General features: G+C 42.6%; 2 protein-coding genes across 14 annotated transcripts in view; both read right to left on the bottom strand.

Moving 5' to 3' along the window:
* LOC135981024 (uncharacterized) overlaps positions 1–27,768 on the bottom strand; it is a 29,194-nt gene extending 1,426 nt beyond the window's left edge. The window contains exon 1 of the mRNA XM_065581971.1: positions 131–27,768. Within this exon, the coding sequence (XP_065438043.1) occupies positions 131–707 (577 nt within the window). The 5' untranslated portion in view covers positions 708–27,768. The remainder of the gene's footprint in view (positions 1–130) is intronic.
* CDKAL1 (CDK5 regulatory subunit associated protein 1 like 1) overlaps positions 1–27,997 on the bottom strand; it is a 790,609-nt gene that overhangs the window by 337,447 nt on the left and 425,165 nt on the right. The window lies entirely within an intron of this gene.

Genomic DNA, 27,997 nt, shown 5'->3' with positions numbered 1-27,997 from the left:
TCAAAACTTGCACTGCCCCTTACTAAACCGTTAAGCGCCTAGGGCACACTAATCATGAACAACCCATTCTTTTAATTGTTAATATTCCTGTTTTGTTAAAAATAAATGTTTAGATGTTTACAACACTTACTGGCTGATCCTTCACCAGATTCTGTGTCCGGGGTAATGGCTGGGGACGCTTCGTAGGGGATCTCTGTAAGGGTGATGAAGAGATCCTGGCTGTCGGGGAAATCAGCGTTGTGAGAGCTGCCGACTGCCTCGCCCTCCTCATCTCCTTCCTCATCTTCCCCGTCCCCTAACATGTCCGAGGAACCGGCCGTGGACAGTATCCCATCCTCAGAGTCCACGGTCACTGGTGGGGTAGTGGTGGCGGCAGCACCGAGGATGGAATGCAGTGCCTCGTAGAAACGGGATGTCTGGGGATGGGATCCGGAGCGTCCGTTTGCCTCTTTGGTCTTCTGGTAGCCTTGTCTCAGCTCCTTGATTTTCACGCGGCACTGCGTTGCATCCCGGCTGTATCCTCTCTCTACCATGTCTTTAGAGATCTTCTCGTAGATCTTTGCATTCCTTCTTTTGGATCGCAGCTCGGAAAGCACGGACTCATCGCCCCACACAGCGATGAGATCCAAGACTTCACGATCAGTCCATGCTGGGGCTCTCTTTCTATTCACAGACTGCACGGCCATCACTGCTGGAGAGCTCTGCATCGTTGCCAGTGCTGCTGTGCTCGCCACGATGTCCAGACAGGAAATGAGATTCAAACTGGCCAGACAGGAAAAGGAATTCAAATTCAAATTTTCCCGGGGCTTTTCCTGTGTGGCTGGTCAGAGCATCCGAGCTCGCACTGCTGTCCAGAGCGTCAACAGAGTGGTGCACTGTGGGATAGCTCCCGGAGCTATTAGCGTCGATTTCCATCCACACCTAGCCTAATTCGACATGGCCATGTCGAATTTAGCGCTACTCCCCTCGTCGGGGAGGAGTACAGAAGTCGAATTAAAGAGACCTCTATGTCGAACTAAATAGCATCGCAGTGTGGACGGGTGCAGGGTTAATTCGATGTAATGGCGCTAACTTCGACATAAACGCCTAGTGTAGACCAGGCCAAAGTCTAATCATGCTACCTTTCAATTCAACATTCTTCTTAAAGCTCTACATTTAATGAAACCACAATGTTAAAAACATTTTTCCGTACATAGATTCAACTGAAGTATGTGATGAGAAAGTAATTCAAGAGGTCTATCTTCACTTTTAAACTTCTTTTTATACTAGCATAATGCAGTTTTCGCAGCTTGAATATAGAGAAGCCACAAGGGAAACAAAAGTGTACAAAAAAAAATCAAGATATGTTTTAAATAATCGTCAAGAGGCAAACCTCGAGGATTTTTAAACATGCCAGATAATTATATAAGGCCACTTACTGGAATAAACTTTTTTAGTTACATGGTATATACTCATGGTATGCACATAAAATAAAATTCATATGCATAGGTACTTTGAACTTTATCTATAAGTGGCCAGTGTACATGAATAACCTTGGCAGACAGGTCAGGATTGAAGCACATTGGCTGGGCGAAGAAGCAGTTTAATAAAATTATTTTTATAGATGATGATGAATGTGTATTTTAAATGAATGTGTATTTTAAAGAGACTAACTTTGCAGACTTGTTTATTTGCCAAAGAGACAACATATCAAGATGACATGTTCAGCTAAGCCTAATATCATAACTGGCCAGTCAGATGGGAAATAATGTGTTCTGAGTGAACAATGTAACTGCCTCTCCTGACCCTGTATTCCGCGACTGAGGTGCTCAGCTCCCCTCCATGCTAGATAAGGAAAAAGGAGAATATGGCCCTAAATCTTTAGGACAAAATGTAGCACAAGAGCATGGTGATATGCCTGAAGCACAGTTTTGTGAGAGTTAGGGGATAAATTTTCAAACAGATCATTTCAGATTCAGTAACAAGGCTATTTCCGCATTAAGCCAAAACCCATGAGTTTAACTTCAGTGAAACCCAATGTGTGTTTTACTAATGATCGTGTGAACAATAAGATGACATAATTTATGTCCCTAAAGAAAACAATGGAATAAAACTCAGAGACTGAGAACTCACCTTGATAAAATTCATTTAAGAAATTAAGGGGTAAATTGTCAGTAGTGAGTGTGTGCAAGGAATCAGTAATTCTGCCCGTGTGAACAATGAATGGAGTGCTGTGCTGAGTTTGCCGAGCACCTTATTTTAAAATTCATACATACCATTGGAGCTCTATTTATCATCAGGACAATTCAGAAACATTACAAAAACCAAACAACAAAAACCAACCTCAACTGCTCCATCTTACCTTCTTCATTAATGTGTTTTTGACATAACCCTAGTATTATTATAGGAATTTTTCTTGATTTTAAATACAATTTTAAGAAGTTACAGGCACAGTAGTAATGTTTAATAGCAAGCAAAGTTCATTCTTAAAATAGTGGAAGGATAAAATAGGTCATGCACACTAGCAAGAGGTAACTCAGATTAACGCATTAGGGAAGCGATGAGATTTTCAGAAGTGCTCAGTGTTGGCTTAACTCTGCTCCCCTTTAAATACTCAGTCCAACCCTGAGCATTTTTTGACTAATGCATGCAACGTGAGCTCACATCACACTACTGACTTTGTGTTCATTGCTGCTCTTTGGTGCATTACTTACTTACAAATTAAGAGTACTAAGCAGAAAAAGAAGGGCAAAGACAGAGAAGAAAATGGCTAAGTAATGAGTTGGAGAGAAGAAGTGATCCACCTTATTTTTCTTGAGAGAGTTGTCTTCTTGATAAATACTGAGGAGATGTATATCTTATTTCAAATTCAAGTTCATTTTAATTAAATTTTTACTCTCCTTATTCACATAGACTGGCAGCAATATTCTATTCAAACTAAGATTCAAACTATTTCAAGTACTGTATTCCGTGAGTTCTTTTAACCCCCCCCCATCTGCTTTTTGACAAATGTAATCTCTCAAAAACACTATATAGCTGACACTTTCATTTTTACCAACCATAAGCCTAACCATATGAGTAAAATCAGCTATCAGTAAACCCCATTTTATAGACATGCCATAAATAATATTGCAAAAATGAAACAACTGAACAAGACACCTTTTTTGTTAAAAAATAGCGACATCTAACTGAGATTTAGACCACTGTTCTGGATCAAGATTGTTAAAATTAATTGCAGAAATGAGTGCATTTTAAAAATAGTTAGTCATACTTGTTTTAAATACATATTGACATATTTACACCGAAAGAAGAGGTCAAAGTATTTTACATGGATGCCTCCAATAGAAAACACCACAAGATTTGTTCTCAAGTAACTTTAAACTACAGATAGCTAAGTAGGATCACCAAACTCCCAAGATTGACTAGAGTCTACAGTTCTGGAGGAACTGGTAATGAATCATATATAAACCACTTTTTGCATAGCCTTTTGGAACTTGGTATAATTTTAATAAATTAATAATAGTTTATAAGTAAACATGGTTATTCATCCATGAAACTCGTAAAGTACATCATAAAAGTGTGCAAGTATCATTAGGTTCCTGAATGTCTAAATTTAAATCCAGCTTATGCAAAAGGAACTTTTTGTTAAAATCCCAATTTCAAAAGTGGCTTAGGCCCACATCCTCACAGGTATTTAGGCACCTAGCTCCCATTGATTTCAGTGGGAATTAGGCACCTAAATACTTTTGAGCCTCAAATGTCTAAGGGTATAGAGCGGGTTTGTCTATCCAAGCTGCAAATTAGACCTCCTGCTTCAGTGTAGAAATACCCTAAATAACTTTTGGGGGAAAAAAGCTTTGACTCCTAAGTCACATAGGCTTAGGTGCTTTTGAAAATTTTAATCTTAGGTCTTTAAAACTTAAAATCAATTTTGGCTAAAAGCAGAGACTTTAAAGGAGACTGGATTTTAATAATAAAAATAACAGAATAAGATAAATTATTTTATCACACATTTTGACTATTACAGTAATGCTTAGAGGCCCCAATCAGAGATTAGCCACCTTTGTGCTAGATGCTGTACAAACATATAGTAAAAAGACAGTCCATATCCCCAAAAGTTTGCGGTCTTGGTTCATACCAAGAGACAACAAATAAACAAATATGGTGAATGGCAAAGTAACAGTATTCCCGGCATACTTTCAGATAAGTTGTGTGCACAGTTTAGTGCACTGGGATTGTTTTGAAATAAAAATGAATGGTTAACAAAAATTTTCTTAAGGTCAAGATGCCTGTATCATATCATATCTCATTTCATCCTGACAGATTTCAAAGCACTCAGTGAACTTAAACGCAATATAAACAAAGGAAGTACACCTCTACCCCGATATAACGCAACCCGATATAACACAAATTCGGATACAACGTGGTAAAGCAGTGCTCCGGGGGGGAGGGGCGCGGCTGCGCACTCCGGCAGATCAAAGCAAGTTCGATATAACGCGGTTTCACCTATAATGCGGTAAGATTTTTTGCCTCCCGAGGACAGCGTTATATCGGGGTAGAGGTGTATTTCCTTCGTCTCTTATAAGATACACCTTTGGTGAAATAAACCAACCATCATTTGAAATATTATGAAAAAGAGCCCTGCATCAAATGCAATAACTGTTTCAATAATTTGCAAAATGCTTCTATTGAGGAAGGAAATAATGAAATCAGTTACTGCAGGCACATACTATATATGCTGAAGCTACCAAGAACATAGTCATATTCTAAAAAAACATCTACTATAGACCTCTTCATTCTGCAGCAGAAAACAGTGTATTCTTAATTCTCCCCCTTCCCCACCACTAAATATGGTCACCGTATATGGGGGGGGGGGGATGTTTTTTTTAGATTTCAAACTTTTCTCTCTTTCAATTGTCAATATTGCTGTGAAGAATTTCAGCTCACCTCAGAGATGTGGCAATTAAAGTATGTAACCCCTTTAAATATACTTACCAGTATTTGCTTTCATAGATACTGTAAGTTTATGAAGGATATTGATCTGGAGGCCTGGTTATATTGATATGAACCCTTTCCACATGAGCTATATAGGCACTTTGCTGTGTGCCACCTCTTCCTCATCATTCTATAATTAGTGTCATACAGGTTTTGCCACAGAAGACTTGAAGGAAATCTATAATTGCTTTTGATCCCATGAAGTCATTTTATATATAAACATACAAAATGGGAAATGACTGCCTAGGAAGGAGTACTGTGGAAAGGGATCTGGAGGTTGTAGTGGACCACAAGCTAAATATGAGTCAAGAATGTAATGCTGCTGCAAAAAAAGCAAACATCACTCTGGGATGTATTAGCAGGAGTATTGTAAGCAAGATACGATAAGTAATTCTTCTGCTCTACTACGTGCTGATTAAGCCTCAATTGGAGTATTGTGTCCTGTTCTGGGAGTCACATTTTAGGAAGGATGTGGACAAATTGGAGAGAATCCATAGAAGAGAGACAAAAATTATTAAAGGTCTAGAAAACATGACCTATGAGGTTTGTTTAGTATGGAAAAGAGAAGACTGAGAGGGGACATGATTAAAGTTTTCAAGTACGTAAAAGGTTGTTACAAGGAGGAGGGAGAAAAATCGTTCTTCAGGGCCGCCCCGGGGGGGGGGGGGGGGGGAAGGCAAGTGGGGCAATTTGCCCCAGGCCCCAGAGGGATGATCTAGATAATATTTAGTCCTGCCATGAGTGCAGGGGACTGGAATAGATGACCTCTCAAGGTCCCTTCCAGTTCTATGATTCTATTACATCTATGAATCTATCTATCTATCTATTGATCTATATCTATATAAAGCATGTTTTTATAAGTACTTCAATTTAGTTAAAGCAAAAAAACCTAAGGCCTCAATCCTGAAAACATTTACGCACAAACTCAACTTCAAAAGGGATTATTCACATACATAAGCACAGGTGTAAGTGTTTGCAGAATTCTAAGTTTGTAAGCATTTTGTGGTTTTATGAATTTCATTAAATATCAGGAATTGTATTATATTTTAAAATACAAACAAAAAAGTTTATTTATATATATATAAAATGGAGAAAGCAAAGAACAGAAGAGTGATCTCAGCAAATAGAAATGGATGTAACACACATTTTAAAAAAAGATGTCTGTCATTTGTTTTAAAATTAATGCATACTGAAGAAACCAATAATTCAGATACATGGTTATAAACAATGGACCATCTACCAGAGGTAATAGTGTAATTAAAAAAAAAAATTCTCTTTCAAACTTCTAACAAAATTTAAAAATCCATCAAATCCATTCTTTGTATTAAGTGAAGGGGGCTTTTTATGCTGATGTCCTTCAATCTCTTTTTATAATGACATTTGGACTTTGTTATAAACCTAGGACATGTCTGATGTAACTGTCAACTCTGCTCTTTTTAAGTATTTTGATATTTAGAATTCAAATACTGGAGTAACATTTAACTATATATTCTTGTGACTGCCTAGAATTATTATTGAAAAAAAGGCCGAAATTCAGAGTGAATCTTCATAGAATTGCTCCCCAACAGGGCATTTCCATTGACTAATTCTGTGTTATAGGTCTCTTTTCTCCTGTCCCACCAGGCAATAGCCCTTATAGTGTTATGGCTTACACTTGGTAAGTTTCTGAAACTAGGCACAAGTCCCAGGGGAAAGGTGAAGCAGTGCAACAAACAATAACTTCAAATCTAAATCAAAGCCAGTGGTGAGTAAATATGGCATTCATTTCTTCCACCCTGGGAACTGTCTTATCAGTGGTCCTGAATATTGTACTGAATGTCTTGGTTTACAAGTACAAACTGTACATTAACGCAACCTTGGTTTAGTTTTATTACTGTCTTGAAGCAAAAGAACAGTAGCATTCCAGTCTCCAGCATTTTTCACCTTGTTGGGTACTATCTGAGAATTAATTTCAGTTTTTGTTGCAGGTGTGTAGTTTGTAAAAAACAAGTATTATAGCTCCTCAAGCTAGTTCATTTCCAAAAGAATTTCTATGTAGAAACTGTGTACGTTAGCTAGGACACCACAGCCCCCAAAAGAGGAGCAATATTGCTATAGATTTCAAATGATTAAAATTGCCTCAATGTTGCTTTTCACATGGACACTGTAATGGAAATTGACATTTTGTTTGATAAAGACTGGATGAAAATGGCCAGTGTCAGGTTGAAAGTACTGTAAAATAAGTTACATTCAGTAATGGGTGGCTAGATTAAATGTCTGCCATATATTTGTTAGGACACAGAGGCAAGCTACTTTCACAGACTTTTGAAATTTGCGTGGCTTACACTTGCGTGTAAAATTTCAGCAGTCCTGTGAATAAAATACTTCTGTGTAAAAGTGCTATTCTTCCTAAGCAGCTGAGAGGCTGGACCTGAAAGGAAAGAGAAAAGGAGACAGAGATAGGATGGGAGGGGTTGTGGTGCAGTGGGAGGGAAAGAGAGAAAGAAAGAGTAACAAAAGGAATAGTACTAGAAGTCAAGTCCTTGTAAATATGGGTAATCCATTGTAAATTACTGAATTTTGGAAATTACTGAGTAAGGGAAACAAACATAAAAAAGGATAATGTATGACTACATATCCCTTGTTCATTTTTTTAAATTGTCATTTAGTTTCATTTAAGATATTACTCCATAATATAAAAATAAATGTACTGTAACATATATTATTGTTTTGAAAGAAAATCATTACATTCATCCTTATGCTAATGTTGTATCATGTACCGCTTTTAATTTTAACATTAAGCTGGCTTCCAGTGATTTCAGTCATGATGTCAAGCATATTTCTGATAGGCCTAAATTATTCACTTTATTATAATGTGTATACCAACTGTGAGGGGGAAATGCCAGAGTTTTATAGGAATAAAAAGAAAATGCCTACAGATACTTTTGTAAAATACCAAATATCAATACATTATTTTGTAAATAGACTGATCTGTGGTGTTTTTGTGTACCAAATATGAAAAAAAGTTAGGGCAGAAGAAATGAAAAATGAACACCTGTGATATGGAAGCTAAATTAGCAGAGTCACTAAGGAAAACATTTGTTTTATCATCAGACCAACACAAGCAGCTTGAGTTCAGCATATAAAAGGCTTGTTTAAATGGACAAGATTAGTTCAGCCTTTTATTCAAGCAGAGAGCTGCTCATCTTATCTTAGCCAACATAACTGATTTACATGAAGGGGCACACATCTATTGAGGGCTGGAATTAATTAATAAAAAGCAAATCAAGGTAGAATAATCTGATGTTAGTGTCAAAATAGAGGAATCTTAGTGCACTTGATTTAGTAATCAGCTGAGGATGTTGGTTATAGAAAACAAAATTAGCAGAAAAAAATAGTTTTAACTGAAACCTAATTATTTGCTACTCGGTAATTGATCTTACATAGACCATTCTGGCTCTACCAATCAGGAAGCACAAGGCAAAAAAATTGTAAATCACAGGTAGTATGTAAGCCCTAAGTCTGCCTACTTCCTATCAGTTCTTTGTCTTCTGCACCAGTTGCCTTACCTGCCCTCTATTCCTTTCAATCCTATCTTCTTTCTAGTATCATAGAAAATGATGATAAAACACAGATGCCAGGAAGGGTATTTTCCAGGAAGCATATGAGCTGCTTAGGTCTCCAATAGTCAATTGGTTCACTTTCATAATGGAGATATCCCATCTCCTAGAACTGGAAGGGACCTTGAAAGGTCATCGAGTCCAGCCCCCTGCCTTCACTAGCAGGACCAAGTACTGATTTTGCCCCAGATCCCTAAGTGGCCCCCTCAAGGATTGAACTCACAACCCTGGGTTTAGCAGGCCAATGCTCAAACCACTGAGCTATCCCTCCCCCCCAAAGACGGCCTAGCTAGCCAGGTTCTGGCAGGCACTTCAGACTCAAACCTCTGAGGACTGATGCATTTGGCTTGGGATATAGGCAGGAAACTGAGATATGGTTTCCTTACCTCTGTTTGGTAGAGTTCTGAGAAAAATTAAGAAATATGTAAATGAGTCTTCTGGCTCTTGGATAGCCTCATCATGTCTGGTTCTCAGATCTTAGGCTGGGACTTATATCCCAAGTTCTGTCAGCTTCTCCAGCCTTGATGGTCAGGGAGAGGGGTTTGAGAAGAGATGGTATTGAATTGTGTATTTCACAAGGGATGTTGCTGGATGCCCTTCCTGAAGTAAAATAAAAGAACAACCTCCATCCCCCCAAATCACATCCAAAAATGGCCACAACCACAGATACTCAAATTGGAACATCTTTATCTTGCATATACTGGAGAAAAAAGTGGCAGTGCAGTCAGTCATTCTCCCTACAACATACCCAGAATTTCCTATATGCAGGCTTCAAAAAGGGCTGCAAGGTGAATTCCCTGAACTCTGCAGTATGCAGGGACGGGACAGTCTACTCCTTCCTGAAATTACTAAAGCAATGAACCTTCAATTGTTTGCCTGAAGAGAAAGACCTCCTAGGAGGTCTCATTATGATCTGAGATTCTCTGAGGTCCATTTGAATTCCAGGATGACCTTGTCCTTGGATCAGTGGTGCTTCTTAAGCCACTTGGATGATCAGTCTTGTGCACAGTGAAGAGATTCAGAAGAGGCCTGCCTCTTCCTCCCCTGCAGTTGGAGGAGTGGGAAAGCTGGAGCGATTCTGGTCTTCAGCTTCACTTTGTGTTTCTTGTCTGCTATGACTGATAAAAGGAGCGAGCTGCTGCTGTTGCCCCACTAAATCATACTTCAGGGAAATCAAACAGCTAAATTCAAACACACAGTTTTGGAAGGGATGAGAGTGTTTGTTGAAGTCTCAAACTCCAAGTATCTCTAACAATTTGGGCATTTTAAGCAAAAGAGAGCTTCCAGAGGCTCTGCAAACAAGAGAAACCAAAGAAGTGTTCTGTCTGTTTAGTTTGGAGTTGGAGAACTTCTGGAACATTGAGCATGGGGCATTTCCTGATCTGTCTTCTGTCCTGTCACACTATAAAGGGAATGCCCCACTATGAGGAATGTTGGTCAGGAGCTCACACTACCTCAATCCATTCCAGCGGACCGTCTGACTAGGTATAGTTCATATCTGAATGTGTCTCTCATCTGAATGTGATCTTTAGATTATGTCAGAAATACATAGAACAAACATTAAAAGATAGTAAATGACATTTGTTTAAAATACCTTTAGCTATTTGTTTCTTAAAAGTTAAGGGGAGTAACCAATTAGAACAAAGTTTCCATTTGTGTGAGAAAACTTGGCAGGGGAAGTGCAGGAATGGGGAGTGGTGGGAGGGAAATCAGAAAATAAGAGGTAAAAAAAGAAAAAAAACATAGGAAAGGTGAGTGTTGGAAAAGACAAATGAGACCTTGTTCTTTTTGAATAGATATTATTATTTTTATTCTAGTAGCACTTTCGAAGTGCTAAGCACTATCCACACTCGCAGGAAGACATATTCTTCTCATGAAAGAGTTTAGGGTTAATCCCTCTAGTTTACTTTGAAAAAGAGCAAGCATCAGACAAGAGGTACAGAAACAGCAGCCTTTACTTCTCCCTTTATGCACACATCTCATCACTAGAGGGTTGAGTCCATTTCTTACCCCCTTGAGTCCTGAACAGTTCCAAAAGGGGAAGCATAGCAGCAAACAAAAAGGATCAATATTACCAGTACTTAAGATAAATGTAGTGACATTATTTACTCTATCCCTCTTCCGATTCCCACATGCCTTTCATAACACTGTCCTGGCAGAGCCTTTCCACATCGCAGACTTACATTGTAAATTACATATGGGTAATGGTGGAAAATTAATAGTACACACCTATGGAATTATATATAAAAATTAAATAATAGCACCTTTGGAAAGGTAATTCCAGAGTCTCTTAAACTGTGTGTGAAAAAGGTGACCCAAGAAGGTAAAGAAAAAGGTTTTCTTGCATGCAAGATATTACACATTTGCTTTATTGGTGGACAAAAAGAAAGATCTGGAAAACACTCCACTTTAGAATACCTGAGTTACACATCCTTCCATGTTCAACACATTTTTAATGCTTTTGGAGCCTGTGACGTAGGATTAAAATATGAACATGTATATTATTGTTGCTACCATTGTTATATAAATGCAACAAGCCTTATCTGAGGTATGTCATGCATGTTATCAAAGGAAAAGTGATAATCATATTTTATAGATTGTACTGTTTTTATGCATGTACCATCTCTGTATTTAAAGTTATGAATATTGACTATTTCAAATGTGTTTGCTCCTGGGGTAATACCCACAAGTAGTTTGCATCCAGTCTAGCCAGCAAATTGTGAATGGACCATTCAAGTTGATGGCCTGTTAATGAATATAATGAGCCATGGAAGAAGTTTATCCCTGCCTGGTGGGCCTTCCTAGTGACGTTTTAGCCAGAGTAATGGCTGCTTCTATGACTCATTGAAACATGCAAGTGCATGTGACTAGCTCATGTGACCCTGGACACCATCTTGTGCCTGTAATTTTCCACAAACTAAGATTGAAGTTCACACCACATGGAAGAAGGTATTTAAAAACCCTGGAAGCATTTCCATTTTTCCTCTTTCCTGCTCTGATCTTTGGACTATGGACTTACACTAAAAGGAGCATTCCCACCAAAGAACTGAGGACCTTCCAATCTTTTGGAAGTTACCTGAGACTTTACAAGCCAGCAGCTTATTCCATTACTGATACAAACCTGATCCAAGAACTTTGCAGTGTGTGTATTAGTTTTCCTTGACCATTTTAAAACTCTCCTCTTTCTATTCTCTTATAAATAAACCTTTATATATTAGACACTAAAGGATTGGCAACAGTGTGATTATTGGATAAAATCTGAGATATATATTTACCTGGCTATGTGGCTGATCTCTTGGGGTTAGAAGAACACTTCATTTGATGATGGTTTTAAATGACCACTCCTCATTAAGTCTACTGTCTGGGTGGTGAAACAAGGGCTGAGATACTTAAGGAGACTGCATTCCTGACTTCTTGTTAACCATTGTGATGAGACAGAAGTTTACTTTTGTTGTTGGCTTGGTATATCTTATGGAAGAATAACCACCAGTTTGGGAGTCAGACTGCCCCATTTCTCAGCAGTTTGTCTTGAATCTGGTATTCTCAGCTGTGACCCACTGAGGCACAGTAACACAGCCACTGTCAATAACCCAAAGATTCAACTATTCATTGCTAAGTTCTAATAAAGGACATTCAAACAAACAAATAAGCAACTCTAAAATGCCGAGTATATCCCACAGAGATTCTTCCTGAGCAAAATCAGGAAGAGGAAAAGGATGAGAGTGAAAATGCAAAAGGGTTAATTTGTCAATAATTACACGTGCTAGGCGTGATAAAAGTTAAAACAATATAAACTCAATAAAAGCTGTTGCCCCAGGCATGCTTTTACCAATTTTGTTTGCTGTTCAGTTCAGTGAGCTGTGTCACTTTTTATGGTTCACTAAATTGTAGATACCTTAAAACCTACAGTCAATATGTTTTAAAATTTAGTTAGCAGCACAACAGCATATCCTGCTGCTCTCTAAGATTTAAGTAAAAAAGTATTTTTAAAAGTCTATAGATTAAATGCTCAGGAGACTGATAATGGGATGCAATTTTTTTCTATTCAAGGTCATCAGCTGTAATACGGCCCATGTGAACAGCCGCAGAATGTCTTCTCAATTTTATGGCTACTTGGTAGTTTGGTAAAATGAATTTGCAGTTTAAGTCCAGGTTCTAAGGGACAGATGTCCACTTGGACTACAATTTTTACCTTTTATACGTGTTATTTTATTACTTCAGTTTTGGTTTAAAAAATTATTAGCTGGAAGAATTTCCTGACCAAGAGGAAGACAGATTTTCTTTTTTAAAATAACTAATTCCAGTGACAATTGTGTTTCTTTCTTGCTGAAGTTTTCCCAGTTTTTTAAGATTGTAATGTAAATATTTTAGCTATCAGGTGGAAATTGGCATTTTCAAACAGCAGGAATACAAAATTGTTGTGGGCAGGGGGCTAATATTGATATAACAAAATAACAATAACAGAATATAACATGTCCTAGAACAGTGGTCGCAATATTTCCAGCTACAGCCCCCCCTTCCCATTAATGGAATCTGTCTCTCCCCCCTCCCCCTTCCGTTACTGCACAGCCAAGGCTTCCTCAGCAGTGGAGCTTGGGCTGAAGGCAGAGCTGGTGTGAGGAAGGAACTGGAGCTACAGGAGAAGCTGGTCTGGGGGCAGAGAGGAAATGAGGGTAGAGCTGGGCTGGGGGTGGATCAGGCCAGGCAGCAGAGCTGGGCCTGGAGGCTGAATGGGATTGGGGGCGAAGCTGGTCTGGGGAAGGGGCAGGGCTGGAAGTGTGGCACTTCTTCCCCGTCCCCCATGGGGGCTGGCCTAGGCCTGGAAGCAGAAGAGGACTGGGACCTAAACAAGTTGGGGTGAGCGAGGCTGGGGGCGGAGCTGGTCTGGGGGCGGAGCAGGGCTGGAAGCGTGGCACTCCCTTTTTGCCCCCCCTTGGGGGCTGGCCTGGGTGCCCCCAAACATTTCTCCACACACCCGTAGGGGAGCGTGCCCCACAGTTTGGGGACCACTGTCTTAGAATATGGAAATTATTATTGTAAAGCAGCTTTTTGTTTTAAAGTCTTCAATCAACATTTCTACTTCTGGCAAATCTTATTTGCATTATTAGTTAATGACAATTTTGTAAAAAGGATTATACCTCAGCTACATTTGAGAATGACTATACTTCATTTTAAAACTCTCTAGCAGAAGAAATTTGTGTGTGAAAATGTAAGAAAAAAGATTTAAGCTTTTATCATTCCCTGTGTAATGAAAGCCTGGTAACGTATTTCATGTAATTTTGTAGTCTACTAAAAGCATAGTAAGTAGTCTTATCTAGCCAGTAGCACAAATCATGATAAACCAGAAACTGTCCCCATTAATATTTAACTTCACTGAATTCTTCAGACATTAATCTAATCAGGCGTGCATACTTCAATATAATGATTAGCATAGCCTTACATCATATTGAAACATTTTATATGATACAATAACCAGACACTCAAACATTCTTTCTGTTGCAAAGCTCTGAGCTGTGATATCATGACATACACTGTTCTATTTATGTTCACATGCAAAGTTACTGTTTTGATGAATGTCGTTAAGACCGTATTTTACAAAATGGGCACACACTTTATTGTAAGCTCATAGTAATCTGTATAGGACATAACAAAATCTCAATTGTCAAGTTCTCTATACATATGTATTTCTTATTTCCACTAGGAATGCAACAGTGTGGGAACCACCTCAGTTCTTGTGAACTGTTTTTCCACCTGTAATTCTAATTTTCTTCCGCTCCTCTCACATAGAGGCACCCTGACTCAAATTACAAACAAAATGTAATACACAGTACAGAAGATAAGCCTGTGTTGGTAGCTCCTTGAACATCACCATTTATTGGGCAGATGAGGTAGGTTTGATATACAGTAAATGGAAACACAATACAGTGCTCTGACCCCACTGACATTCAGATCCAAGGCCCAACCACTGTTTTAGGACAGGAAAAAACATAAAAAATTAAATAAAAGACCAGTAAAATTAAAGCACACACACTTTAGCTCATATTTGTCTAGAGCAGCCAGTATGAAAATAAAATAATCTATGACAGATGAGTAAATCATTTAGTGATGGTTGGACTGTTTCAATTTTTAAAGAGTAATTAATATAAGGAATAAGCTGCAAAATCTATCAACAAAGCAGCTTATACGAACAGTTTTGTGTAAGAATTAGACAAGTATTTGGAGGAAAAAATTATGTGAGAGATAGGAAGCAACCACTGAAATATTGTGTGCCAAAATGATCCCTAAGGCAAGCAATTGCTACCCATTAACCTCTGAGATTAATGCAAGGTTTCCTGAAGATCACTAACCTGCTTGTTCTGATGATAAGTGAAAGTTAAAGTTACCCTCTTTCATGTGACATATATGTCTTACCTGATGGGTATAGTCCTGCAGCTTTTTATTCTGTCCTACACACACACACACACACACACAACTCACTTAGATACACCGATCAAAAGCAGAGCAAAATGAAATCAATATCAATTAGTGTACACTAATATTCATTTAAAGAGCAAGTAAATAAAACAACAAATATTTAAAGATTTAAAATCTTGTTTTTCCCCTTATGCTGTAGTGTACGTGAATAAAGCTGCTTTGGAGGAAGGAACAGATATGCAAGTACAGTGCTGCCAACTCTCATGATCTTAATATGAATTTCACAATACTTAATGTTTTATGTAAAGCCCAGTTGTGGGAACAAGTGATTGCATGAGAATCTCAGCTTTCTTTCTTTCTTTTTCTTTCTTTCTTGTTAAAGTTAGTATCTAGCCTTTGTGGTTCTGGCAAAAAGTTTGACCCAAGTGTACCCTGAAGGCTCAAAGAACTTCAAATGTTTTTAATCTCTTGATTTTTAAGCCAAATTGTGATATTTTGGGGCCTAACTCATTATTTCTGTACATTTGGGGTTGGCAATATTGTAACTGAAATAATGTAATGGGTGACAAAGCATATTTGCTCACTGGCGAATAGGGTTGCCAAGTTTTTAATTGCAGAAAACTGAACACCCTTGCCCTGCCCCCTTCCGAGGCCCCGCCCAGGCCATGCCCTTCTCCGAGGCCCTGCCCCTGCGCACTCCATCCCCACGCCCCGTCGTCTCTCTCTCCCACCCTCACTCACTTGCTCATTTTCACCGGGCTGTGGCAGGTGGTTGGAGTGTGGGAGGGGGTACGGGCTCTGAGCGGGGGCTGTGGGCTCCAGGATAGGGCCAGAAATGAGGGGTTCATGGTGCAGGAGGGGGCTCCAGTCAGGGGCAGGGGGTTGGAGTGCAGGGTGTGAGAGCTCCAGCTGGGGGTGCAGGCTCTGGGGATGAGGGATTTGGGGTACAGGAGGGGGCTCCGGGGTTCAGAGTACAGGCGGGGACTCCAGAATGGGGCAGAGTGCTGGTGTGTGGGAGGGGGTATGGGCTCTGGGCTGAGGGTTCCAGGCTGTGGCCAGAAATGAGGGGTTCGGGGGCGGGAGGGGCCTCCAGGCTGGGGCCAAGGGGTTCAGAGTGCAGAAGGGGTATGGGGTCCGGGAGGTTCCCAACCAATGGGAGCTGCGAGGGCAGTGTGCGGAGCCCCCTGGACACCCCTCCACCTAGGATCCGGAGGGATATGCCAGCCACTTCCTGGGAGCTGTGTGGAGCCAGGCACGGAGCCTGCCTGCCCCACTGGTGCTGCGGCCAACCAGACTTTTAGCGGCCTGGTCCGTTGTGCTGACCAGAGCCGCCAGAGTCCCCTTTCGACCGGGTGTTCTGTTCAAAAACCAGATGCCTGGCAACCCTATTAGAGAACTACAATAAATCACTTTAGGTACTGGATCTACTTCATTGATTTAATATAACTCTGAAATTTGACAACAGTTCAATGTTGTTTATCAAGTTTTGTTGTTTGTTATGAAAGAGGCCATAAATTTAACATATCGGACCAGATTTATACAAGTTGTCCTCCCTCTACTAGCTTGCAAATAACTGCAGGCACAGTTAATATTATTTGGATGTTTAAGTTCTCAATTTGTGACCACAGGAAAGTATTTAGATCAGTGGTGGGCAACCTGCGGCCCATCAGGGTAACCTGCTGGCGGGCTGCAAGACCGTTTGTTTACATTGACTGTCCACAAGCACAGCTGCCCGCAGATCGCAGTGGCCACGGTTCGCCGTTCCCGGCCAACAGGAGCTGCAGAAAGTGGTGGCCAGACCATGCCACTTCCTGCAGCTCCCATTGGTTGCCCACCACTGATTTAAATGTTTAACTGACCTTAACTGCACCCACAAAATTGCAGGTGCTGAAGGCCAGATTCAAACCACTCTCAAAAGCATGTCCAGAACTTAGTTTTGTTCCTTAAGTCATTACCCCAGAATGCCATATTTAAAAATTAAAACATCTTTCTGGTGACATCTCTAACATGCAAAAACAGCAACATTTAAACTACAGTTTAATGCCGCACTTAACCTATGCGCAATTAATTTAATTATATATACTTCGTATAAAAAAATTGTGAATAATATATTTATTTTGCCTGCTACATTGCAGTTGGATAGACATTCCGTCATCTTCACTTTGCCTTTATTCATTTTATTTAGATTCCAGTTTTATTTTGCCTATATTCTGTCAGCTGGTCTAACCATCAGCAGATGCTCTTAATAAACGCCATGTGAAAATAAGCCTCACAGACTCTCTCTACTCCTCCGCAGTCATGGTTAAAGCCAGATTGTGGCAAAACTCCCAAGCCAGAATTCTTAATGAAATGTAAGTAGGTAACAGCAGAATACAGAGGTTATACTCTATTAGTGAAGGAAATAGCTCAAGGAAGAAATTAAATAGGCAAGAAACTATAAAGAAGTAAAGATTAACCATCTCTCTTAAAGGTGATGGGGGTGTGTGTGTTTATTTGCCCAGGTTTTCAATAATGAACAGTTTTAAACATTATACCATAAAAAAGAGCAGTTTCTTCCAGTGTTATTCATTCATCTATTTGCTAGATCTCTGGTATAAGAGAAGTATTTTCACAAATAAATAATATTGGACAGTACAGTAGAAAGAGAAACAAGAATCTCAAGTAGGTACATTTCTTCACAAACAATGCCAACTGAGATGAGCAAATTATATGCTTGAAATTAACAGTAAAGCACAGACTGTATTTTCCATGGAGTCATTAACAGTTCCCCCCAGACAGGTGGCTAGATAATAAATGACAGGCATGAATGGAATGAAGAAGTAGAATTCTGATGGCTTTCAAAATAATACATAGAGTCATAGTCCAGTGTTTCTGGATATAGGGACCAATGAAGATGGGAGAGGTACTTTAGGAGAATAGGCTAAGTGGACATAATAGTTTGCTGGCCACAGTTTATGGCTGAACTGTCTGGCCCCAGCAGTTGTTAGTACTAGGAACATGAGTCAATTTCTCCTGACAGCTTAAATCAACAAAGTGGGTGCAGCCGTCCCGCCACTGCACAGAATTCCCGCCACAATCTATTGTTCAGAACAAATGAAACTGATTGCATCTCTCAAGATTCTCTGGGAAAACAATCACTGAAAGTGTTTAAAGACAACAGACCCACAGCAACTAATGTGAACAAATAACTAAGATTAGGCATGCGTGCGCGCGCACACACACACACACACACACACACACACACACACACACACACACAGGCCCTGCAACACAGTTGCAACCAACCAAACAGTTCATTTCCCCCCCTAAACAAGACAGAGTACTTTAGAGATATAGCGTTTCCTTACTTTCTTTATGAACTGAAGTAGTTGTGCTGAATTTATAGTTGACAAAAATCATTCAGGGGGGAGAATAAGTGGCTCAGAGCATTGGTATTGTTGTACAGTCTTTTACTACTAGGCCACTAATTCAAATCTGCCACAGGCCTTAGAGATTCTCCCTCCTGCATAGAGAGAAGGCTCACTAAAGGGGCTATGTGGGGATGCTTCTGACACAGACAACCAAGAAGAAAATTAACATCTCTGATCCCTGGGTTTTACTGATGAATATTTTCTCCAGATTTTTGAAGAATGGAAGGAGCTCTGGCTCCACATCCTCATGTATGTAACCTGCAAGGTATTTGGACTCGGAATTCATCTTTACCTTGGGGTTGCACCTGAATTGCAATTTTCAGCTAAGTGAATCAGGAACACAGTTTATATTACTCCCTGCTTCTTTATAGTATTGCTATCTTCATTTTTAAATCCGTACAGAGATGCTGTAAATGAGGGTCATATAGCAATAGCATTTAGCCATTTTCTCCCCTACCAACAAGAGAGCTCTAATACAACAAAAAGGTGGAAAGAATTTAAAACAAAGAATGTTTTAAAATACAAAAGAAAAGCGGTACAGGCATGGAAAACATATTATTTAATCTTCTATTCCTGCAGTCACTCAAACCCTGTGCAGAAACCTTTTAAAATTGTATTCTTCTTAATATCATAAAATGTAATAAATGAAACATTCATCATTGAAAATTTAATTTCTATTATAAAACGGAGAGAACATCAACTCAAGAGTAGCACACACAATTTACAACCAATATAAAATACATGTGGGTTACAAAACGAACCTTGAGGCCCTCCCTCCTACCGCAAGTAACCTATATTACAGTCCCCAAGTGAATATATACAGAAAATTTCCACACTAGTGACATAACCATTATGTGTCTCGTGAGTAATGATGTTTTAATTGTATGGTTACATGTGAATGAGATTTAACAACCTGTACATATTCTCCTGTTAGTTTTTCTCTTACGTTAAACAGTTTAATTCAAGACGCTCTCTTTAAAAATAATGATTAGCTATAGAAATATTACATTTTTAATTTTTAAAATTATTCATTCCAATTTATTTTCCCTGAGGGCTCTACTGTAAATATGACTTCAACTATTATTTATGCTATTAGCATGCCAACTGTCATTTTTTATTAAAAACATTATGTGAAATAAACTATTGCTTCATACTCTGAAAAATAACATGGCTTATAAAGCTGATTTACCACCTACACAATGAAACAAATATGTGAAAAAACACATACGTATATGTACATATAATCAACATATTTCCCTTTTATTAAAAATTGCTATATTCACCAGAATTTTTATGTATGAACAGTGTAAGGGATATGTGACATGCCTACTGTTACTGTCAATGAATGGACAAATGCAGTTAAATATTTAAATATATCAACATATTTTTGTTTGCACATAAACTTTAGAGTATTATTATTGAACTAAGAACTAAATGTAATCATAGCAACTATCACTTAAACAACTGTCAATATTTTAAAATCAACCTAGGATAGGAAAACTAACATCCCATTCTAACATGGACCTAAAGCTCTGCTCTTGTCAGTGGAGAAGAATGATAGCAAAACAAGCGGAAACTTGCTTATAAAGAATAGGAGGACAATTGTTCTAATTATTACTTTGTTTTAAAATACTGTATAAAATATAATGATTATTTTAAAATAACATTAAAAAGCTGAACTGCAGAAATATATAACCACTGGTATTAAATAGATACTGAAACAGCACAAATTCCTAATATTACATGATGTTTACAATGCCTACCCTCAGCAAAAAAACCAGCCAAAAAACACAACCAAAGGGGTGAGGGGGACATCAATTTTTTTGTATTTAAGAAATTGGGAACTGGACACATCTAATTCACCTAACTTATTCCCATTCTACTATCAAAAAAGACTGTTACTCACCTTTGTAACTGTTGTTCTTCGAGATGTGTTGCTCATATCCATTCCAATTAGGTGTGCACGCGCTGCGTGCACGATCGTTGGAAGATTTTTACCCTAGCAACACTCGGTGGGTCAGCTGAGGCGCCCCCTGGAGTGGCGCCCTTATGGTGCCGGATATATGCCCCTGCCGACCCAGCGCCCCCTCAGTTCCTTCTTGCCGGCTACTCCGACAGTGGGGAAGGAGGGCAGGTTTGGAATGGATATGAGCAACACATCTTGAAGAACAACAGTTACAAAGGTGAGTAATAGTCTTGTCTTTGAGTGCTTGCTCATATCGATTCCAATTAGGTGACTCCCAAGCCTTACCTAGGCGGTGGGGTCGGAGTTAGATGTCGCAGAGTGAATGACCGCTGAACCAAATGCTGCAACATCCCTGGACTGCTGCACTATGGCATAGTGGGAAGCGAAAGTATGAATGGATGACCAAGTCGCTGCCCTACAGATCTCCTGTATGGGCACATGAGCCAGAAAGGTGGAGGACGAAGCTTGAGCCCGAGTAGAATGGGCAGTGAGGCGGGTAGTTGGGACACCCACTAAGTCATACCATGCACAGATGCATGATGTAATCCGAGACGAGATTCGCTGCGAGACTGGGAGGCCTTTCATCCGGTCTGCCACCGCTACGAACAGCTGGGACATCTTTCTAAAAGGCTTTGTTCGTTCGATGTAAAAGGCGAGAGCCCTGCAAACGTCTAGGGAATGTAGCTGTTGCTCCCAGCACAAAGTGTGCGGCTTCGGAAAGAAGACCGGGAGAAAGATGTCTTGGTTGACATGGAAGGCAGACCCCACCTTAGGGAGGAAGGCGGGGTGTGGTCGCAGCTGTACCTTGTCTTTATGGAACACCGTATACGGTTTGTCCGATGTGAGGGCCCGAAGTTCTGAGACTCGTCTCACCGATGTGATAGCGATGAGGAAAGCTGTTTTCTAGGAAAGATACAGAAGCAAGCAGGTGGCCATCGGTTCGAAGGGGGCATCCATGAGTCTACATAGGACTAGATTGAGGTCCCACGTAGGGGCCGGATGACGAATTTGCGGGTACATACGTTCCAAACCCTTGAGGAACCTGCTGACCATAGGATTGGAGAAAACCGAGCACCCGTTTTCGCCCGGGTGGAAGGCTGGAATCGCTGCTAGGTGTACTCTGATAGAAGAGACAGCTAGGCCTTGCTGTTTCAGGAACCAGAGATACTCTAGGATGGTAGGTGCTGGCACCTCCAGAGGGACAGTATTTCTCAGGGCACACCAGCAAGAGAAGCGCTTCCATTTGGCCAGGTATGTGGACCTAGTGGAGGGCTTTCTGCTACCCAAGAGTACTTGCTGAACCGAACTGGAGCAACGCAGCTCAAATTGAGTCAGCCATGCAGCATCCAAGCTGTCAGGTGGAGGGACTGCAGGTCCGGATGACATAACCTGCCGTGTTCCTGAGTGATCAGGTCCAGCCACAATGGTAGAGGAATTGGTTTGGTCACCGACAGATCGAGGAGCGTGGTGTACCAGTGTTGTCTGGGCCATGCTGGAGCGATCAAGATTAAGCGGGCCTTGTCTCTGCGTAACTTGTGGACCAACGGAAACGGAGGGAAGGCATAGATCAGGTGGTCTTTCCACGGAATCAGGAAGGCGTCTGACAGGGAGCCTGGGGAGCGTCTCTGGAGAGAGCAAGAACACCTGGCACTTCCGATTCTCGTGAGAGGCGAAAAGGTCTATGTGGGGAAATCCCCACTTCCGGAAAACAGAATGGATAACGTCCGGACGTATTGACCACTCGTGAGCCAGGAAGGACCTGCTTAGGCGATCTGCCAAGGTGTTCTGGACTCCTGGGAGAAATGATGCCACCAGGTCAATTGAGTGGGCTATGCAAAATTCCCAGAGGTGTATGGCTTCCTGACAGAGGAGGGACGACCGCGGTCTGCCTTGCTTGTTGATGTAAAACATGGCTGTTTTGTTGTCTGTGAAAATTGTGAAAAAACGGCCCTGCAGGTGTTCGAGCAATACCTGACACGCCAGGCATACTGCTCTCAGTTCCCTGACGTTGATGTGCAGGGTTATTTCCTGTGCGGACCAAAGACCTTGTGTGCGAAGGTCCCTGAGGTGAGTGCCCTAGCCTAGAGATGACGCGTCCGTGGTGAGGATTAGAGAGGGCTGTGGGGCATGGAATGGCATCCCCCTGCAAACAAGGCTGGGATTTAGCCACCATCCCAGAGAGGATAAGACCTCCATCGGCACCATGAGTACTGTGTCCAAACTGTCCTGGCCTGGATGGTACACTGACGAGAGCCAGGTCTGAAGCGGGCGGAGGCGTAGTCTGGCATGTCTGGTCACGAAGGTGCATGAGGCCATGTGGCCCAGAAGACCGAGGCATGTGCGTGCTGTTGAGGTCAGGAAGCTTTGTAGGCTGTGAATAATGGTCATCATGGACTGGAAGCGGGACTGTGGCAGGCATGCCTTGGCGAGATTAGAGTCCAGGACTGCCTCAATGAAGTCTATTCTTTGGGTTGGCTCCAAAGTGGACTTTCTGCTGTTGAGTAACAGGACCAGTTGCCAGAACAAGCTCATGATGAACTGAACATGAGACCGCACCTGTAGCTCTGAACGACCCCGAATGAGCCAGTCGTCGAGGTACGGAAACACTTGGATCCGATGTCTGCAGATCAAGGCCGCTACAACCATACATTTTGTGAAGACCCTTGGCGCTGTGGACAGGCCGAAGGGAAGGACAGTAAATTGGAAATGCTGCTGGTTGACTACAAAGCGAAGGAACTGCCTGTGCGGCGGGTAAATTGCTATGTGGAAGTACGCGTCCTTCATGTCAAGGGCGGCGTACCAGTCTCCAGGAGGGACGGGATAATGGTCCCCAGGGAAACCATGCGGAACTTCAACTTTACCATGAATTTGTTGAGTCCGCGCAGGTCCAGGATGGGCCAAAGTCCCCGCTTTGGCTTGGGGATTAGGAAGTAACGGGAGTAAAAACCCCTGCCCCTCAAGTCTTTTGGTACCTCTTCCACCACTCCAATAGACAGGAGCGCTTGTATCTCCTGTAAGAGGAGTTGCTCGTGAGAAGGGTCCCTGAAGAGGGACGGGGAGGGAGATTGGGAAGGGGGGGTGGGCGAAACAAACTGAAGATGGTATCCAGTTTCCACCGTGCGTAGGACCCAGCGATCTGATGTTATGCAGGACCACGGAGGGAGGAAATAGGAGAGGCGGTTGGAGAAAGGCGGGAAAGGATCCTGCAAGGAGACTGGTGCTCCGTCCTCGAGGGCACCTTCAAAAGTTTTGCTTGGGCCCTGCCGATGGTTTTGGGGGGCCCTGATTCTGGCCTGATTGAGGACCAGATTGTCGTCTCCTATTACTACGACCACGCCTTCTACTGAAGTCTTGCCATGGTCAAGGGTTAGGGTAGGTGTGCTGCAATTGGGGCCGGAAGGGCCTACGTTGCGTCACCAGGGTATGCATGCCCAATGAGTGCATGATGGCCCGGTTATCCTTCAGACTCTGGGATCAGTTTTGTCTGAAAATAGACCTTGGCCATCAAAGGGCAGGTCTTGTCTAGTTTGCTGCAGCTCCGGTGGAAGACCGGACACTTGCAGCCATGAAATGTGGCGCATAGCCATGCCCGAGGCTAGAGTCCTAGCCACTGAGTCTGCTGCATCTAAGGACGCCTGCAGGGATGTCCTTGCCACTTTCTTGCCCTCTTCTAGCAAGGCCCCAAACTCCTCCCTGGACTCCTGGGGAACCAACTCCTTGAACTTCCCCTCAAGTTCCAGGTGTTATAGTTGTAACGGCTCAGGAGGGCCTGCTGGTTAGCTACCCATCTTGTGCCCAAACAAATCCAGGCGCCTAGCATCCTTGGACTTAGGGGCAGGCGCTTGTTGGCCATGTCTCTCCCTCTCGTTTACAGACTGTACGAGGGTGCAAGGTTGGGGGTGGACATACAAATATTCATAATCCTTAGAGGGCACCATGTATTTCCTCTCCACCCCTCTGGCTGTGGGAGGGATAGATGCCGGGGACTGCCCGATCGTATTGGCATTAGCCTGAATCGTCCGAATGAACGGTAAGGCTACACGTGTGGGGGCATCGGCCGATAAAATGTCCACCACAGGATCCTCAATTTCCACCACCTCCTCCACCTGTAGCTTCATGTTCTGGGCCATCCTACGCAGCAGGTCCTGGTGCACACGAAGATCTACAGGCGGTGGGCCAGAAGAGGACGTGCCTGCCACGGCCTCGTCAGGCAAGGATGAGGAGGACAATCCCTGGACTAGCGGATCCTGGGGAAGGTGGCAGGGTGGTCGCCTCCGAGGCTATCGGGGGAGGACGGCTCACAGTGCCCTCAGGGACCCTAGGCTCCGAATGAGCCAAGCGAGAAGTGCCTGAGGGGACACCTTGGGCTTGGTGGTATGCCCAAGGAGTCCAGAAGGACCACTGTGGGGGTTCCTGGTCAGGATCCTGTCCTTCATCTGGCCCCAGGCTAGTGCCATCTGCGTCTTGGCCCTGGATGTGGTAGCCACTCGCCGCTTGGGATGACGTCAAATTTGGACATGAAGGCCAAGGCAGTGCCGAACGCGCCTGCTGCGTTGAACCGTCACGCGCCTGGGAGCTGGGGACTGGTGCCAGGGTCCCGAGCAATACCGTGATTGGGACCGACGGTCATAACAGTGCTGGGAGGCCGATCTAGATCTCGATGAGGACCGACGGTGCGGGCGGTGCCGGGATTGGCTGTGAGATGATCGGTGCCAGGAGCTGGATCGGTACCGGTTATACCGGGAGGGAGACCTTTGGGAGGCAGAGCGGCGCTGCAGGTACAACCGGCGCTGAGATGGGGAGCAGTGCCGGGACTGCGTGTGGTGCCAAGACCAGGACTATCTGCAGGACCGGGACCTGGACCAGGATCCAGATCGGTGCCGAGCTGTCTCGCTCTGCGATGGAGGCTGCATGATGGCTGGCTTACCTATAGATGGAACAGTCCGCACCGGCGGTGCTGGAGGGTGAGACGGTCCAGGCTCAGTTAGTGCGATCAGGTCGCCAGCGGTGGAGAAGGTCTCTGGAGTGGATGGCAGGCTCAGCTCAACCACGGTGTACACCGGGGAGCTTATATGCACTGGACTCAACGGCGCTTGCGGCGCTGGAATCGACGGTCCCGCAGTTGGCGCCTTCGCGGTGCGGTGCGGTCCGGTACGCTGCTCCACTGGGGCCCCAGGCGGTGCTTGCAACTGCAGAGGAGCAGCAGGTGGTTTGTGCTGCTTCTTGGGCTGTGGAGATAGTGAACGGTGCCACGTTTGTACCGGTGCCGGAGACGTCCAGTGCCGAGCAACTTTGCTGGTACTGGATTGTTCCGGTGCCGGAGGCGCGCTTCGGACCGACGGTACCTGGTCCGCACGCGGTGCCGAGGGCACTGAGCTAAGTGCCACTTCCATTAGGAGCTGTTTTAAATGAAAGTCCCGCTCCTTTTTTGTCCGAGGCTTGAAAGCCTTACAAATGTGGCACTTATAGGGTTGATGAGCTTCCCCCAGGCACTTCGAGCTGGAGTTGTGGGGGTCTCCTGTGGGCATCGGCTTGAAACAGGCCGAGCAAGGCTTGAAATCCGGAGACCTGGGCACGAGCCCTGGTACCGGGGAGGAGGGAAGGGGCTAAACCCTGTTTCCTCCATGTATACTATGTACAAAAACTTACTAACCACTACACTGTAAATGTTAAAACTGTTAAAACTACACTAAAGAACTATCTACAGTACAACGAGTAAAGCTAGGGATGTGGAGGTCAGCTATGCCTCTCTCCACAGTCCCAACGACCGTCACGGGCGGTAAGAAGGAACTGAGGGGGCGCTGGGTCGGCAGGGGCATATATCCGGTGCAATAAGGGTGCCACTCCAGGGGGTGCCTCAGCCGACCCACCAAGTGTTGCTACGGTAAAAATCTAACAATGATTGTGCACGCGGTGCGCGCGCACCTAATTGGAATCGATATGAGCAAGCACTCAAAGAAGAACAATAGCTTTATTTGGATATGGCAGAAGGAAATTGAAGATAAGACTATCTAGTGAAAGCTTTAAGTATAGAATTTTCAGAAACAGAAGGCACCACTCCAAACAGCTTTATTAATTCTGGTTCCATAATCAGGTTCCATACCATGTTTAAACTAAAAGAAAGGGAAATGAAAAATACTTTTATTCCTGAAAACATGGCACTAAAAACATGCTTTTCATTTTAGGAACCATTGAAAAAAACCTCTTCACCAAGACCCGGTTTATAATAGAGTGTTACACTGCTTTTGCAACAGAGTTTGTCAACAACAGCTATCCTTTTTTGAGTTCACCAATGTACTGCGTTTGCAAAGACTGCTAGATTGTTCTATCCATCTTACAATTCCAGGCATAACTTCCTAGAACTTCCATGGGGGTTTGGCATGAGTGTAGCTTATTATTTGTATTACTGTAGCACACAGGAGCTCTAGTCCTGGCCTGTGCTAGGCTCTGCACAAACACAGAACAAAAACACCGCCCCTGTGAGTGGACTGTTACGAAGTCATACATGAAAGCTCCTTTTCACCTGCTCAAACAATACATGATCTTGTTTTAGAAAGATGACCCTTCAAAAAGAGATCGCAGTGACAGCTCCTGAGACTATCAAGATGAAGCTCACATTCATTACACTCTTACCACATCAAGAAGCTTTTCCGCCCTCACTATAATTCCGCACACTAATTATTGTTTACACTACAGTAGCACTAAGAGGCCCCAAAGTCAGATTATAGCACCTTTTCCTGAGCACCCTACAAACATACAGAGACAGTCCATGTTCCAAACATCTTACAATCTAATTCAAGACAAAACTCATGAAATGGATATAGCAAACAAATGGAAGGAAAGGGAAACAAAGCATAAGGATAATAGTGATAGCATTTACTGTAGATGAGGTCGAACCAGTTCCTAACTCCCACTGTCACAGACAGTAATTATTTCTTCATCTACCTACATACCTAAATAGAAACAGAGGGACATGATGAAAATATGATTAATGTCATCATTTAATACAGACAAGTTATAGCTAAACATTTTGGTAACAATTTTATTTTGAAAGACTAAAAAAAAGTCTGCCTTGTTAAATTTGTTAACTCCATAAAATAATGACTAAAGCAACAAATCCAGTGTAGCTTTCACACTCAACCCAATTCCTGTCACAGCAACAAATGACTTGGACCTAACAAATGTGGGGTTTCTACCATTAATTTGTTTTTCTGAATCTACTCCCTATGCAGAGTCACACCAGAGGGAGGCCAGAATCACACCTAACAAGCCATGATACTATTTAGAGCAGCAGTACAAAAGTAAATTAGAATGTACATTTGTGACAGCTGCCATCTTGGATTACAGAACAGGGAATGATCCATCGTCCTGCAGAGCTGAAACTAGGGTTACCATATTTCCACAATCAAAAAAGAGGACACTGGGGGGGGGGGGGGGGGAGGGAGGAAGCCCCGCCCTAATCCACTCCCCACCCCCTCACTGCCCCCCTCAGAACCCCCAACCCCCCCTGCTTCTTGTCCCCTGACTGCCCCCTCCTGAGAACCCCCCACCCTAACTGCCCCCCTAGGACCCTACCTGTCCCCTGACTGCCCCGACCCGTATGGGTGGCAGGTTTGTAGAAATTTTGGTGGTGC

The sequence above is a fragment of the Chrysemys picta genome, chromosome 2 (assembly GCF_011386835.1).
Source record: "Chrysemys picta bellii isolate R12L10 chromosome 2, ASM1138683v2, whole genome shotgun sequence".
Lineage (NCBI taxonomy): Eukaryota > Metazoa > Chordata > Testudines > Emydidae > Chrysemys > Chrysemys picta.
The sequence above is the reverse complement of the archived record's forward strand: the minus strand, read 5'-3'. Positions and strand labels throughout refer to the sequence as shown.